Source organism: Rousettus aegyptiacus, unplaced genomic scaffold (genome assembly GCF_014176215.1).
Source record: "Rousettus aegyptiacus isolate mRouAeg1 unplaced genomic scaffold, mRouAeg1.p scaffold_m13_p_5, whole genome shotgun sequence".
Taxonomy (NCBI): Eukaryota; Metazoa; Chordata; class Mammalia; order Chiroptera; family Pteropodidae; genus Rousettus; species Rousettus aegyptiacus.
The window spans coordinates 100,696,206-100,710,930 of NW_023416308.1; the positions used below are offsets into that span (position 1 = coordinate 100,696,206).

The 14,725-nt window shown below is 41.3% G+C and overlaps 1 protein-coding gene across 9 annotated transcripts in view; it reads left to right on the forward strand.

Moving 5' to 3' along the window:
• Positions 1-2,006, forward strand: part of CD44 (CD44 molecule (Indian blood group)) — a 77,945-nt gene extending 75,939 nt beyond the window's left edge. For all 9 annotated transcript variants that reach the window (XM_036221844.1, XM_036221845.1, XM_036221846.1 and 6 more), the window contains one exon: positions 1,073-2,006. In XM_036221844.1, the coding sequence (XP_036077737.1) occupies positions 1,073-1,277 (205 nt within the window). In that variant the 3' untranslated portion in view covers positions 1,278-2,006. The remainder of the gene's footprint in view (positions 1-1,072) is intronic.
• The last annotated feature ends 12,719 nt before the right edge of the window (positions 2,007-14,725 follow it).

Below are 14,725 nucleotides of genomic sequence, written 5' to 3' on the forward strand. Positions count from 1 at the left end.
ACAGCTGTTTTATGGAATTATCGTGAGGATTACATGAAATTACATGTAAAGTGCCAGGCATTCAGAAAGTGTTCAGTAAATGCTAGCCCATTTCCCTTCATCCTCGCCTCACTTGTGAGGCTCTGAAATTTTGCTTCCATCAAGCATGATCTGACTTCTAAATATGTAGCAGTGATCATGTTACAGGAAAGAGGGAGCATTGTGTCAGGTCACGTGGGGTGAGTGATGGCAATGCTATGACGCAGGGATAAGATCAAGGTCATGGTCTTCTATGGAAGACCTTCTTTATTTGAATCTTAAGTAATGTTACTGAGAAACCTTAAGGCAACGGTGAACTATTTGCCTTGTGTCATTCAACTTCCTATATCCAGGATTATATGGAAGTTAACCAATGTTAGGGAAAAATCAATATGGCCTTATACTCCTCAGTGCATGCAGTGATAACCCTGACAAGGTCAACGAAGTGCGATTTGGAGGGGAAGTAATGGGACTTTCTCAAATTCACGAATCAGAATGATTTACAATCATCATGTAATGGTTTATCTAAGTCTGCAGAAATTACTAAAGCGCTTATAAGAGGCAAACATTTCCACTGCGTAGTATGGTATAAGGAGAACTTGAGAGTCAGAGACACACCAGGGTTTAAATTCTGATCCTTTTATTACTTGCCGAGTAGCCTGCGGCAAGTTACTGAATTTTCTGAGCCCCAAGGTCACTTCACGCATGCTAGGGGATGATAATAGGGGAAGCGCTGCCTTCCCTGAGTTGTGACAAACTTGAGTGTACATCAGAACCCTTTGAGGGCTCTTTAAACCACAGATCCTGGGCTCCACTCCTAGAATTTTCTGATCCAATACTTCTGGGGCGAGGCTCAGAATTTGCACTTCTAACAAGTTTATAGTTGATGCTTTTGCTGTCGGTTCCAAGACCTCAGCGAAGTGCTGATTAAGAGTCAATAAGATGAAACACACTAAGACCATTATAAACCATAGGGATAATGATGGTGGTGACAAAAATGATGATGACGATCGGGTCATTGCACCCTTTTCTCATGTGATTTTTAAATCATTAGGTGTGGGCAGAAGAAAAAGTTGGTGATCAACAATGGAAATGGAGCTGTGGAGGAGAGGAAGGCGAGTGGACTCAACGGGGAGGCCAGCAAGTCTCAGGAGATGGTGCATTTGGTGAACAAGGAGTCATCAGAGACCCCGGACCAGTTTATGACAGCCGATGAGACGCGGAACCTGCAGAATGTGGACATGAAGATTGGTGTGTAACACCTACACCGTGACCTTGGAAAGAAATGACACAACCATTACAGGGAGCTGGGACACTTCACAGATGCAAAGTGCTACTGATAATTTCATTGGGGGTCTTTTTTTTTTAGCATAAAATTTTCTACTCCTTTTTGTTTTTTTGTGTTTTGTTTTTTAAAGTCAGTCCAGTTTATAAAAACAGCATTGCTTTCTGAAACGAGGGCCCAACTAACAACCAGTAAGAATTTGACTGTTCCAGTTCCCACGTAGAAGCCTCTCACTCCCTGGGGTGTGCTATGGATGACTTCTAACAAAAACCAACAAATCCATCTTCCCAGTTGACTCCCAACCTTCCTTCCAACCCACCTCCCAGAGGACGGCCACATGCTAAGGACATCCCCAAGGCTAAGAGGGATTGGTTCCTGGGAGGAAATTTGGTTGGGTTCATATCACCCCTCCAGCGGCCCAATCCCTGGGCGTTGCTTTCCATCGGGTATAGGGGATCGGGTGTACTGGTTATACATCCCTTTCCACAGATCCCCTGGAAATTTTTCAGATGCTTCTGGGAAATGCCCAAAGGGTGAAGCTATTTATCTGTAGTAAGCTATTTATCTGTGTTTTTGAATTGTTAAACCCTGGAGGTCCTTTGATCAGTATGATCATTTTTTTGTTTTGTTTTGTTTTGTTACTTTGTCAGAGGCATAAAGGGTTTAAGCTGATAAATAAACATCTGTATTTCTTCTACTTTAATCCTTTGTGCTGTGATCCTTCCATTTCTTAACCAGCAAGGTCTGGCTGGGTTCCAATAGCTCATCAGGAAGACGTGAGAAGGTGCTTCCTGAAAGTCTTCATCTCAGAGCCACTAAGGCCCCACTCAAGCTTACTCAACCATATCTCACAGAAGATCAAGGAAGGCAGCACTGGTTTATTTCTGAGGCTCCAAAGGTTTTCTGTTCTGTCCTAGAACCATAATCATGAGAAAAGGAGCTTCGTCTGCTTTATGTTTTAATGGCCACCTGTTCTCTCCCCTGAAAACTGTGAAAAGTCACATTACATTTGCCTGACCTACCATTATGGCATCTCGTTTCATGGACGCAGACCTCATTAGTGATATCCATAAACAATATGGAAGTGCCTTTTGACCTCTCGTAATCAAAGGAGAAGCAATGGAAATGAAAGAGAGCATAGACAGTAGCCAATTGATTGGCACGGATTGGGGAAGACGAGGGAGGGAGCAGTGCAGATCCTGTTTGAGTATTTTTATGGCTGTATTTATTTATACCTTAACAAGTTGTCTGCCCCCAGTGCAGTTGCTACTCAGGGTAAGTTAAGTGCCTGGGGAATCCCTCAAAAGTTTATGGGACTTTCTCACCATTGGAATCTTATCAGCAGATACCGGGGATATGGCCAAATAAGAGATAAATGGCTTTATCCTTTGCTTGGCAAGTCTTTTGTGGTCTTTATTGATAAGTTGTGTTGGAATTTCCAAAGTTTACTTATAATAGAAGAGATTGAATCCATAAAGTAAGGGCTCCTATAAAATGGGGCCTCCTTCTTTAAGTCCTCGTAAAAAGTCATCTATTGCCTAAATGATATGCTTAATTGGCACTGTTTCTCACACAAAATAGGGAGTGGGGAGGAAGAAAGGAGAAGGAGAAGAAGAAAAGGAAAAAGCTCTACATAAATCAAGGCTGGGCTTATACAAAATGTTAGTTCTGAAGGAATATTTAAAGGAGAGAAGCCCACTTTCCGCACTCATTCCCAAACTCTGCTCTCCCCTGTCCAACCTCACAAGCCCCTTTCTGGTTCTTTGAAATCTCCTTTCTCTTCTGTGAACATTATCAGTAACTTTGATACCTCTGTTTTTTTTTTTTTTTTTTAAATTTTCAAGTTGAAAGAGAAGATAATAGACATCCGACCACTCTGTTTTTACTGCCACTGGTATCTAAGTGCTCCCTGCTTTCCAAGAGCTTCCCTGGCTCTTTAGCTTGAATGACACAAGCCACTGGGATCAGTTCAGGAGGGCTAGTCCAGTCTCTACCTGTCTCCCGGATTCTCCTTGGGGCCATGGATAGCCATACGAGTGTCATAGCTAAGGGTGGTTTTCCACCCCTTCTAGACATTCCCAACCAATAGGTTGATATAGGAGATTGTTTTCTATCACATGTTAAAATTAAATAGAATCTTTCCTTTTATTATTGTTGCAGTCTTTCGCTTGGATATATCTCTGTGTTCTCAAGATAAGAATAGGGGAGGTCTAGGGCTTTCATCTCTTAGATGCACTTCCCCTGCGATATTACCTAAAGTTTACGGGATAGGATATATTCTCTCTCATTTGAAAGAACGGCATAATTCCAGAAGCACGACTTGACTACACTCCATTCCTACCAGTGACTTGCCAGATGACCTGGGCTACATCATTAAACTGGGCCGTGTTTGTAAAAGTAAGGAGCCAGCATTTCATTATTTTGCAAAGCTTAACAGAGCAAAGCTGAAAGCTTTGCAAAGCTGAGAGCTTAAGATGGAATTTTCCCTACAATCTCAAATCTCTCCTGGCTCTTGAGGGCTTCTTTTAAATGAGCACTGGGTGAAAATAAAATGGAACAAAAGACATCTTCTTTTCCATTTATTTTTTGCAGATTCTACCCTGCAAAATGGATTTCTCCAGCAAAACCTCTCAAAAGGTTTTACATTGAGACCATGAATCAGTTTCATGGCCAACGTTCATTAAGTTCTAGTACAGGAGTAAGAGAAAGGAAAACTCTGACTTCTCTAGAAGAGTAAAATGTACTTATGAATAAGAATAACATGGCCCACTCACCTGTATGCCATAAGCATGCCTTTTATAAATCACTTTGAGTTTTCAAAGACTAGTTCATTGTTCATGCTCATACAATGACGATTGCTACTTTGATTTTTCACAGCACACCTATCCTCTGATTTTTGTATATTTATTAATGGACCAGTAATAATGACGAAAGCATGATAGGTATCCTGCCCAGTTGAAAGCACTTATTAGAAAAATTAAAAAGTTACTATTAAAAATTTAAAAGAACTGGACTCGGGAGTCTGATTTAGGGGGGGTGGGAATCATGGGAGGGACAGGGATGTGATTATCTGGCCGTCTGGGTGATTTAGAAGCACAGGGTTAAAGGTTTATGAGGTGGCTGAGGCTTTGTACTCATCTTATTTTTTCTAAAAGAAAAAGCTATCTGAGTTTCTATCACGCGCAAGTCTCCTTTTGAAGAAAGCTTAAACTTTCCCAGGAGGTGCGTGCTCCACATATTTCAAACTAGATGAGATATCGTGAAGTGTTAGCTCTTCGAAAGCCAAGAACTACTCCTGGACTTCCAGGTAAAGAGAGGAGAGCGAACATACATCCGTTTCCTCACACGAGCCTCTAAAAGGACAGTAGAGAGGTATTCCAAAAGAGACACAAACCTTGGGGGTCAGAGAGAAGAAAGAAGAGACAACAGTGGCAAAAATCTGAATCTGGAAAGTGACGGTTCATTGGTATCCAACTGAGTAAATTTGGGAAAGTTAAATCCTAACCCAGCAGTGGGGAAAGTTGAGAAGCAAACAGGTTTGTGCAGCAGAACTCTCCAAATGCTCAGGAACCGGGAGCATCAGCTATCTCCAGATATGGTAGAGAAGGCGGTGTAAAATTAAGACGATGAGTTTAAAATCTATTTGAGACGCAGTTAGAACTCAAGATCTCCTTCCCCACTCTAAATAGCTGTTCTTTCCCAATTCCAGCAAATGACTAGAAGTTTGTTCTCTAAAGAGGGCAAAATAAAGACTCTCTGACCGAAGGGCAACAAGGCACACACAGCAGACAGTAAAAATACCGTACTGAAAAGTGAAACCATGCATAAGGAATGTTGAGACTGCCTAGCCTTCTCCCCAGCCTTGGCTTCCAGAATGTTGACAGCCAAGCATGCAAAATATCTTCCAGGCAGAAGTTCAGTCTTTCTGGGGAACCTGATAAGCCTGAAAGAAAACCTTAAAAATACTAGCACGATAAGTCCCCAAGGAAATGATCCAACAAAATAATCATATCTCAAGCCTCACCAGGACCATACAAGGCTCTTAGTTTTCTGTAGCTCACTATTACACATGAGAAGAAGAGACAATTCACAGAGAAAAAAACTTTTAATAATAATAATAAAAATAAGATCATTAATAACCTCAGTAAGGTAAGAAGAGATGGTATATCTATGAAACAAGAACACAATGCTAGGGTGAAAAAGGAACATTCGAAGAACACCTTAAAAAAGAGAGAGCTCTTTAAAATACAAAGAGTAAAATACCGATTTAAAAATAAACTTAATAGAAGGTCTGGAAAATAAAGTTGAAGAAATATTTAGAAAATAGAGTGAAGAAAAAGCAACAGAAACAGAGGAGAAAAGATAAGTAAAGAATCATCGTAAGAAATCTAACATGCATATAATAGGAGTTACAGAAAAAGAAAACTAGAGAAAATGAAAAGAAATAAAGTATCTAAGAAATGAATTTTTTAAAACTTCCCAGAATCAAAAAACATGAATATCTACACTAAAAGAACCAAGTGAGTGCTTAACACAAAGAATGAAAACAGACCCACACTAAAGCATATCATTTTAAAAATCTAGTAATTGGGGCAAAGAGATTATTCTATAAGCTTCTAGATTAAAAAAATATATATAATGTAGAAAATAAAGAATCAGAATAGAATCAGACTTCTCAACAGCCACATAGAAGACCCTGAAACAGTGCCTTAGAAATTCTGAGGGAACTGTTTTCAAGCTAGAACCTTAAAGTGGCTAAACCACAAATTAAGTGAAAGGTTAGATTGAAGACATCTGAAATATGCATTGACTCCAAACCTATTCATCCATTCTCAGGAGACTCCCAAAGGATGTACTCCATCAAAACAAAGGAGTTACCAAGAAAGGGGAAGGCATGAGATTCAGAAAGCAAAATAAAGGGGATTCCTAAAATGATGATAAAGGGGCAGCCCGAGGTGACAGCTATAGAGCAAATCTAGGGAACAATTTTTCCAAATAGAGGTATTGACTAATAAATGAAACAATAAACGCCTTGGCTTTATCAGCCTCTAATTAAAAAGAAAATTACATTTTGGTTATTTCAGTTAACTACCGATGCATTAAAAAAAAAAAAACACTCCAAAATGCATTAGCTTAAAACAACACACATTTATTATTTCTCATGAATCTAGCCATTGAATGGGTGCATCCGCTGATCTGGGCAGGGCCCAGTTGAGCAGGACTGGACTCAGGTAAGTGTCTGTGGTTAACAGGTCAGCTAGAATCTATGATGACTTCATCTGGGATGGCTGGGATGGCTGGGATTGCTGGAGTCTCTTACTGTGTGTCCCTCACATGCCTCCAGGTTCTTAGTCCAGGCCTGGCAGGGGTCTGAGTAACAGCAGATGCTCACAAGGCTTCTTGAGGCATGGACCCAGAACTGTCACTCTATCGTTACACCTTATACTGTTGGCCAAGAGCAGCCCACATTTAAAGGATGGGAAATAAATCCTACCTTTTAATAGGAGACACTGCAAAGTTACATTGCAAAATGTGTGGCTACAAGGAGGCCATGGATTGGAGCATTGATGAAATCAATTTATGACAGATGTGTTGAAAGATTCTTGCTGAAAGGCACCTTGCATGTTTATGCTTAAGATATATACATACCATTTGCATAAAATATACACATCATTTTGGGAATAGCATTAATTGATTTCATAAATGCCATATTTATTGGAAAAGGAATGATCAGGACCTCACATAAATATATGTTCTGGAAATTACGTGATATAGTAGAAAGAGCCTGAGCGTTGGAATCAGACAAACCTGGGTGTTAATACTGAGGCTACCAATGAACTGTACAACCATGCTCACACATCTTAAATACTAGTTTCTTCATCTGTAAAAGAGGGACAAGAAAACCTTCATAGGTTTGCTACCAGCATTAAATGAGGTAATCAGTACATGGCAGTGCCTGGCATATGATCAGGTCCTCAGAAACATTACATCTTATTTGAATATTAATTTATCTTCCCAATATACACAATAGGTATTAACCTTCTCCCTTCACTATCACCTCCGATTTCCTAAACTCTAACCAGCTTTTAAGTGTGCGTTGCTACGCAACGTAGGATGCCTGGAATCAGAATATTGCATTATCCATGCTCCTTGTGAGGGAAGCCCTTTGACAGTAAAAAAAAAAAAAAAAAAAAAAAAAGCTTTTTGCTTTCAAAACAAGACTGAAGAGCAAGGAGTCCAGGAAGCAGATTAGCTGGCATCCCTTGATGAAATCTTGGCCATTCAAGCTGTGGCTGCGGATTACCCAAAGCTGGGGCTCCTCCATGCTTTGATCATAACCTCAAGAAGGTTATCCCACTCCACCCCTACCTGGGCTGAGCCATATTCTTCTCAGTGCCCCTTCTTTACCTTGTCCACGTATCCTTGAGGCAGGTCTTACTCTGCCATTTCATTAATTTGCCCATGGGCTTGTCTCTTCCAGGAGACAAGTACATCTCTTGAGGACAGGATTTGGTTCCGTATCTTCAACACACAATTGAAGGCCAAGATCAATAATAGCCTCAAAAGTTACCATCTACTGAGTGTGTATGGATGCCTGCATTTACACATCTTTGAGACTTTCCTCCTTGGAGGAAAGGAGAATTTTTATCCCATTTTTAACAGGCGAGGCACCTGCGAAGAAGTTTATCATGGTCCCCGAGCTACCTAAGTGAAAAGTGGTGGAACCCGGAATGGTGCTCATTTCTCTCCAAAGTCTCAGGCTTAATGTGCATTATTGCCTATTGTCAGAAGTTTATTTAATCAAATCTATTAAAGTTAAGAGCTGTCTCCAAATGCTACAAACCAGGTCAACATGACCTCACTCTCTGTGCCTGGTAAGGCCAAATGAGTCTTCTAGAAACCACAGGAAGGGTTTGGGGATGAGTAAGTAAGGACACACTCACCAGTAAAGCCATATCGGTGACAGAATTAATTTAGAAAATTATAAACAACATAGTAGATGCTGTGCTTATTGGGAAGAGAAGGAGTAGGCTGTGTGTAAATATGATTTTTGCTATAATGCCCTGAGCAAAGAGTCATGGGAACGGGAAGTCTGGCTAAACCATACTCCTTTTCCAATAATCAGCACTCCAATCTCCAGCCCCATTCCTTGCCTGTGTTGACATCTGGCCTTCAACACCAGTAGTTTGCCTGTCAGGGCTCTCCATGACCCGCCTCCTCAATCCCGCCTCCTCAGGCTGCCAGACTGTTAGTTCATCATGTGATGACTACTGTTTTCCAGTAGTCTAGTCCAAACCACTTCTTCCTTCCTCCCTCCCTAAAAAGAAATGGCAAGATCCTCAGGAAAGACGACTAACGTTTAGTTAGACAATAGTGGCCTTTAAAATAAGACTCTGAGTTCAAATTCAACCCCTGCCGCTTGCTCTCTGTGTGACCTTGAAGTTATTGAATAGTCTGTGCTTCAGTTTTCTCATCTATAAAATGGGAATAGTAATTACTACCAGAAAGGCTGCTGGGGGAGTAGATAAAATAATGTATGCAAAATGCACGGAATACAGAAGATGCACGCAAGTTTCCCTCCCTCCTTCCTGTTGTCTTCAAAATTTTTCTCCTGTGAATACACAGTAGGACCGTAGACAGACCATGAACTGTGAAGTAGAGGAAGTCAGAGCTATTTCAAGAATTTCTGGCCCTTTCCAAAGAATTAGCCCCTTCTTAGCTCCTTCTAAGAACTGAGGTCTTAAAAACTTACCCCCAACCTCCACCTCAAGAGCCTCAAACAGTCATCAAAAAAGAAAAGGTTCCCCTCTTTTTTCCATGGAAAGGTAGACTATGTAGGCTAATTGTTGCCAACATCTTACCACACAAAGGCCCTACTGGAGCCAAGCTTCAGGGCGGCTCCTCATGGAGATCTGGTGGGAATTCCGGAAGCCTCCTGCTCTGGAGAGCCTAGGCCCACACCCTGGGAACTCTTTCATGCAAAAGTGGTGAGACAGGTTTTCAGCGCTAAAGGCTTAAGGGTAATTCAAACTCCCGACGAGGTTACTGGAGTTCAGGAAGAGCTTTACTTTTTATTTTCTTCTCCTCCTAGGATTCTTTAAATCCCATTAAGAAACAAAGAGGGGAAAAAATGTCGGGACAAGCCGTCAGACAGATAAAACCAAAATTAGAGGAATGCATAGAAGAGCAAGACTTGAACAATTGTTCTGAAAGAAATTCGGTTAGTGCTTATTTATGAAGGACCTGCTGCATAAAGCAGGCACAGAAATCATATGTAAAAAGTCATCCCGAAAGAGTCTCGATAGGCGCCGCCATCGCTCCTCTAATTCTCAGTGAGGTTTGCTGGCCGCACTTCTCTTCATTTCCGCTCTCGGACGCCGTTTTCACTGGACTCCGGGGCACAACACCTTCAGAAGCTCTGGCCTGGGCTGCAGAAATATTAGCGAAACTGGGCTCTGTCTCAGGGCAGCACCACACTGAGACCTCGCTCAACGGACCAAGACTCCCTGACGTCCTGTTTTAGATCCATTTCTCCTTCGGCAAAATCTAGAGCTTTGTGTAAAAGCTAGTTGAGAAAAGTCCTATGTGTTCATCTGGCCAGCCAAGGGTGGGATCAATGGGAACTATTCTTTTAGAGACTTATTTCCCCTGCTTATTTCGACAGTCTTGTTAGCCTTCTCTAGTCTGTTGATGATGCGCCCCCTAGTGGACACTTCAGAATTTCCCCTGGTCCCTGCGAAAATTGAGTCTTTGTCACCTGAGTTTAGTTCTTGAATTCTCAAAGTAAAACCAGAAAGGAGAGCTTGAAGGTGGGCACCAAAGGCTTAGTGTGGAGTGGCGGTGGGACTGGGTTGTCTGTATGGTGGGACAGGGTATAATTGATGGTCCAGGTGTCCTTTTTAATCAATATCCTGTTTCGAAAAGTATTTGAATATCATAAGGAGGAAAAATTTATTAGTTGCCTTTGAATCATAATGTTGAATATCTCCTGTGTGCTGGTCACTGCGCTGTTTGCTGGGCTACATGCACATCCTTGTCTGAGGGACACAGGTGAGCATAACAGAGAAGCTGCCATGACCGCAGTATGTACAGGAGGCATCTCTCTATGATGACTGACATCGACTGGGTGTTTGCTATCTACCAGACACTGTTTAAAACATGTTGTATGTATTAACTCAATTAAGTTATTTAACCTTTTTGGTTAAATAGATTATAGAACCTGGCTTATAGAGTTATCAGAACTAAACAAATTAGTATCTTGAAGGTCTTGGAACAGAACCTGGCGCAGAGCACTACATAAGTGTGTACTAAAATAAGAAAACTGAAATGAGACTCAGAAAAACCATGTGAGATAAAGTTCCTTATTATCTTCAATTTACAGATGGGGAAACTAAGGCACAGGGAGTATAGTCAATGGCAGAGCCAGGATGGCAGTGTGAACAGCATAGAGCCAGGGTCTGCTTCCACAACCCCTACACCACACTGCTTCTGCCCAACATACCAATCCTCTTAACAGGGATGATTTTCACGGCAGCTCCTAAAGAGGGTTGGCGTCCACATTGACAAGCTATTAAAGGAGTTTTGAAGTCATCCGGGACTCTAAAACAGTTTAGGCCTGTTAGTCAGTTCTAAATGCAGCACACATTACTTGTCCGTTTGGTGTTTGGGGAAAAGTTCAAGTCTATATCAAATTTTGGCTCTAAATTTCGATTTAGAATTATAGGTATCCCATGCTCTTTGGAAGTTCTCATTAAGCCACTTTGCTTTTACGGAAGACCTACCTCAGTACATGTTTTCATTAACTGAAAGAAATCCAAAGACAATTTTTGCTTTTAGGAGAAAAAGTGAAAGTGAAGATGGCCTTTAGCCTTTGTTTTGCAGGGAGCTGTTACAGAGGCGGCCAGACCCCTAGCAGCAAGAGAGGCCCTGCCAAGCTCCTTGCCTGGGAACCAGACTTAGAGTCTCAGCATCAAGTCTCAGTAGTTTTAACTGTGTCTGTGAGCTTCTGTGCTTTGCCTTGATTTATTTCGTGCATCCATTAGCAAGTTGTGTCCTAGGGTAATTATTTTTTTGCTTGACTGCATTTCGGCTTACAAAAGGTTTCAGAGAAATACTCTCCTTTCGGAAAACTAGGAATCTTGTATTATTTTGGCAAAATAGATTGACTAAACGAATCTAGGGCTACTCAAGGACAAGATTGGTTCATTTGCTGTCTTTATTCTCCTTTAAAAAGATTTTAACATTACAATACAAATGTAATAGTCTATTTCATTTCTATAGAAAGGTAAATAGATGGCCAAACATCTGTATTATGGGACAGTTTTATTCCCAGAAGTTTTATGCTGGAAATGTTTTCTGTTCCAAAAAGTATCCTCTAAGTTTATTAACACATTACACAAATGAGTTAAATTTCAAATAATATCAGTGTGACTGATATTAGATGAACTGAGAATTCCTTCTGCCTCTACAGTTTGGGGAAATATGACTTGGATAAGATGTTCTTTATTGTCTAATGAGAGTAAGATGTGTGATGAATTATCTCAGGGGCTAGATGGATGTGAATACTTTTTTAGCTTATTGAGTCCATGGTATTAATTCTGTAAGGAGGAATGTCAGAATGAGTGGAAGAAAGTAGTATTTGTTATTTAGGTCTGGACAGTGGGTTTCTGAAAGAAATTAGTCCTGGAGGTGATGAGATGCGTTTGATTTCCCATAATCCAGAGGAAACGCAGCCCCCACCCAGAATGATAATGTCTCCCCAAGTTTTTCCCCTCACACTTCCAGGTCCCAGAGACAAGGCCTCATTCTTGGGAATCCTGAGGACATGAGACAAAGCCACCATTCTCTGTGGAGTAATTATAACTTGAAGGAGAAGAAAAGCAATTGACATTCAACGTGGAAGGCTACAAAAGCTGAGGGAAGCAGAAAGAGCTGAAAGAGGCAGAGACTTGATTATTCTGTGGGAGACGTTTATAGGTATTAAGAGAAAAAAAAGTGTTGTGGGGACACACCAGAGGTAGAGGGGTTAATGGAGGAGAGATGAGAGACTGGAATTAAAAGGAGATGAAGAGCAAATCTTGCAAAGATAATCTCACATTGCCCACTCCAGGAGGAAACATCACACACACACACACACACACACACACACACACACACACACACACCAGCTTATATGGTTTGGGTATAAGTAAGTTAGATCGGGTTCCCTATGTCTGGTCTCCCTCTCCACACTACATTCTGAAAATTGCGTAAGGCTTTCAAACAATCGGTAGCTGGACATATAACCTACACAGTAAGCTTCATGTTCCCTGCAGTGTCTTCGGCACCTGGAAGAATGCCTGGCACATAATAGGTGCTCAATCACACACACCGAATATACACGTAGCTGAATCATGGCAAGAAACACACCTTACGTGACAGAAAACGAGGAACCAAATTCACTGGTTGCATTTGGGAGGTTTTTCCAGCATATTCGAATGTGGATTTGATGTCTGGTTACTGCCAATCCAAGTCATAACCTAAAAAGAAGCTGGAAATATATTCCTCAGGCCAGCTGCTAAACAGAATCCCACCAAGATGTCAAAGTGGACCTAGCCAGCTGATGGAACAATGGTGTATAGAAGAGCTTCTTATATAGTGGTGTATATAAGCAAGGCCTATATGGGAGGCAGCTAAATATTGGCCTGGAGTTGCCATTGGAAAGTGGTATGGCATGCGCTGAGAATGGGTATTCCATCTTAGACTTTCCGTTAAAGTCAATAGTTTGAATATTTATGTATTTTCCTTCCTAAGACTTACTCAAATGATAGTAAATACGCTGAAAGAGTTTAGACCCACAAATACAGAAAAGAGACTCTAACAGATTTTGGGAGACAAAAAAGTATAAGGTAGAGGGGTTCCTGTTTTCGCTGGTGTAGGAAGATATAACCCGAAGTGTGTGCAGAATGAGTGTCTCTGAGAAGAGGTCCAGCAGAACCCTGGGGGGTGCCTCTGTCGGAGGCTCCAACCAGACAGAGAGTGGCAGGGAGGAACGCAAAAAGCACAACTTAAGCTCGAGCTGGACAAGCTTGGCCAAAAAGACACTCCTGCCCAGGACTCTGAATCTTGAGCAGGGGACACACAGATAAGGGAGAAGGGAAGAGAGACTTACAGCTGTAAGAACGTGGTAACTGTATCCATTGGCGGAGCTGATGTATGGAAGCTGTGATGGCAACATCCTTGCAAAATTAATCAGCCTCTCAGCCTCCAGCTATCCCAGAGGAAAATAAAGGAGGGGATCCTTTCCTCCCTGGTTATTACTTACTGAAAAGACACTGAGCCTAAGGATATCTTACTTATTATATTTGGGCCTTAGTTTCTTCATCTGTGAAATAAAGGTACCTATGCCACAGAGATGTGAGGTTATGAATAAAGATATACATAGATCGGGGTTTGGCACCGAATAAATGCTCATTAAATGTTGAACGATAGCACTCTCTATGTGTCCTGCTGGGCAGCACAAGCATTTCCCTACAGCAAGAATCTAGCTGGAGAAAGAGAAAAGTCCATCCTCCTAACTCCATCTCCTCAGAGAGTAGCTAGAGACTCATTCCGTGGGAGTAGAAATAATCAAACAAAATTTAATTCATTGTTTTAGCTTTCAATGACACAACTGTTGTAAAAGAATCTGACTTCTAATTTGAAACTGGTGCAGAAACTTTCTAGCCTCAATCTTAGAAAAACAACTCTAACCTTCTATGAAGCATCACTGCATTTATCTCTGGTGCCCTTTCCTTCACCCTGCCTTTGGAAGTCTGGTGATTGAGTTCCCTTTCCTTTATGACAGTTAAACATGTATCATTTTCATGGGCATCATCAGGACAGTTACTGGCTCATAAGAAGCGTTTAATTTTGTTTCCAAATGAGGCTACGATAGAGAGGAAACATCAAAGTTAAAACCCCAGAGCAAGAAATAAATATGCCTAATATATCAGGAGGCAATTACAGGACAAACACAAATCACCCCTTCTTCCCTCTTTCTTTGCAGTCATTGTTAATCAATTGTGATTCTTTCCGGGTGAGCCCCGATGGTGCCCGAGAGTCTCCCTCACTCTCAGTTGATCAAAGTTGACATTCAAGATGGCACTCATTGACATGTTGACTTAACAATTGCTTTAGGAAAAAGAATAATCTGCACCTAGCTCACTATTACAAGTGCACTTTGGGGCTCCAGGTAGCCTTCAAGATCTTTACCAAACATGGGTTTAATGACTCGATGGGGGCTGTTAAGTGATACAGGACCTTATGGATGACAAGCATGACCAATCCTCTTTGAATACCATAAAGTCTTGTGCATAATTGGGATTCAAGATTAGGCATCAACAAGTATTGCACTGAGCATAGAGGTTCAGACACCACAGAAAAATTGATGATATGACAATA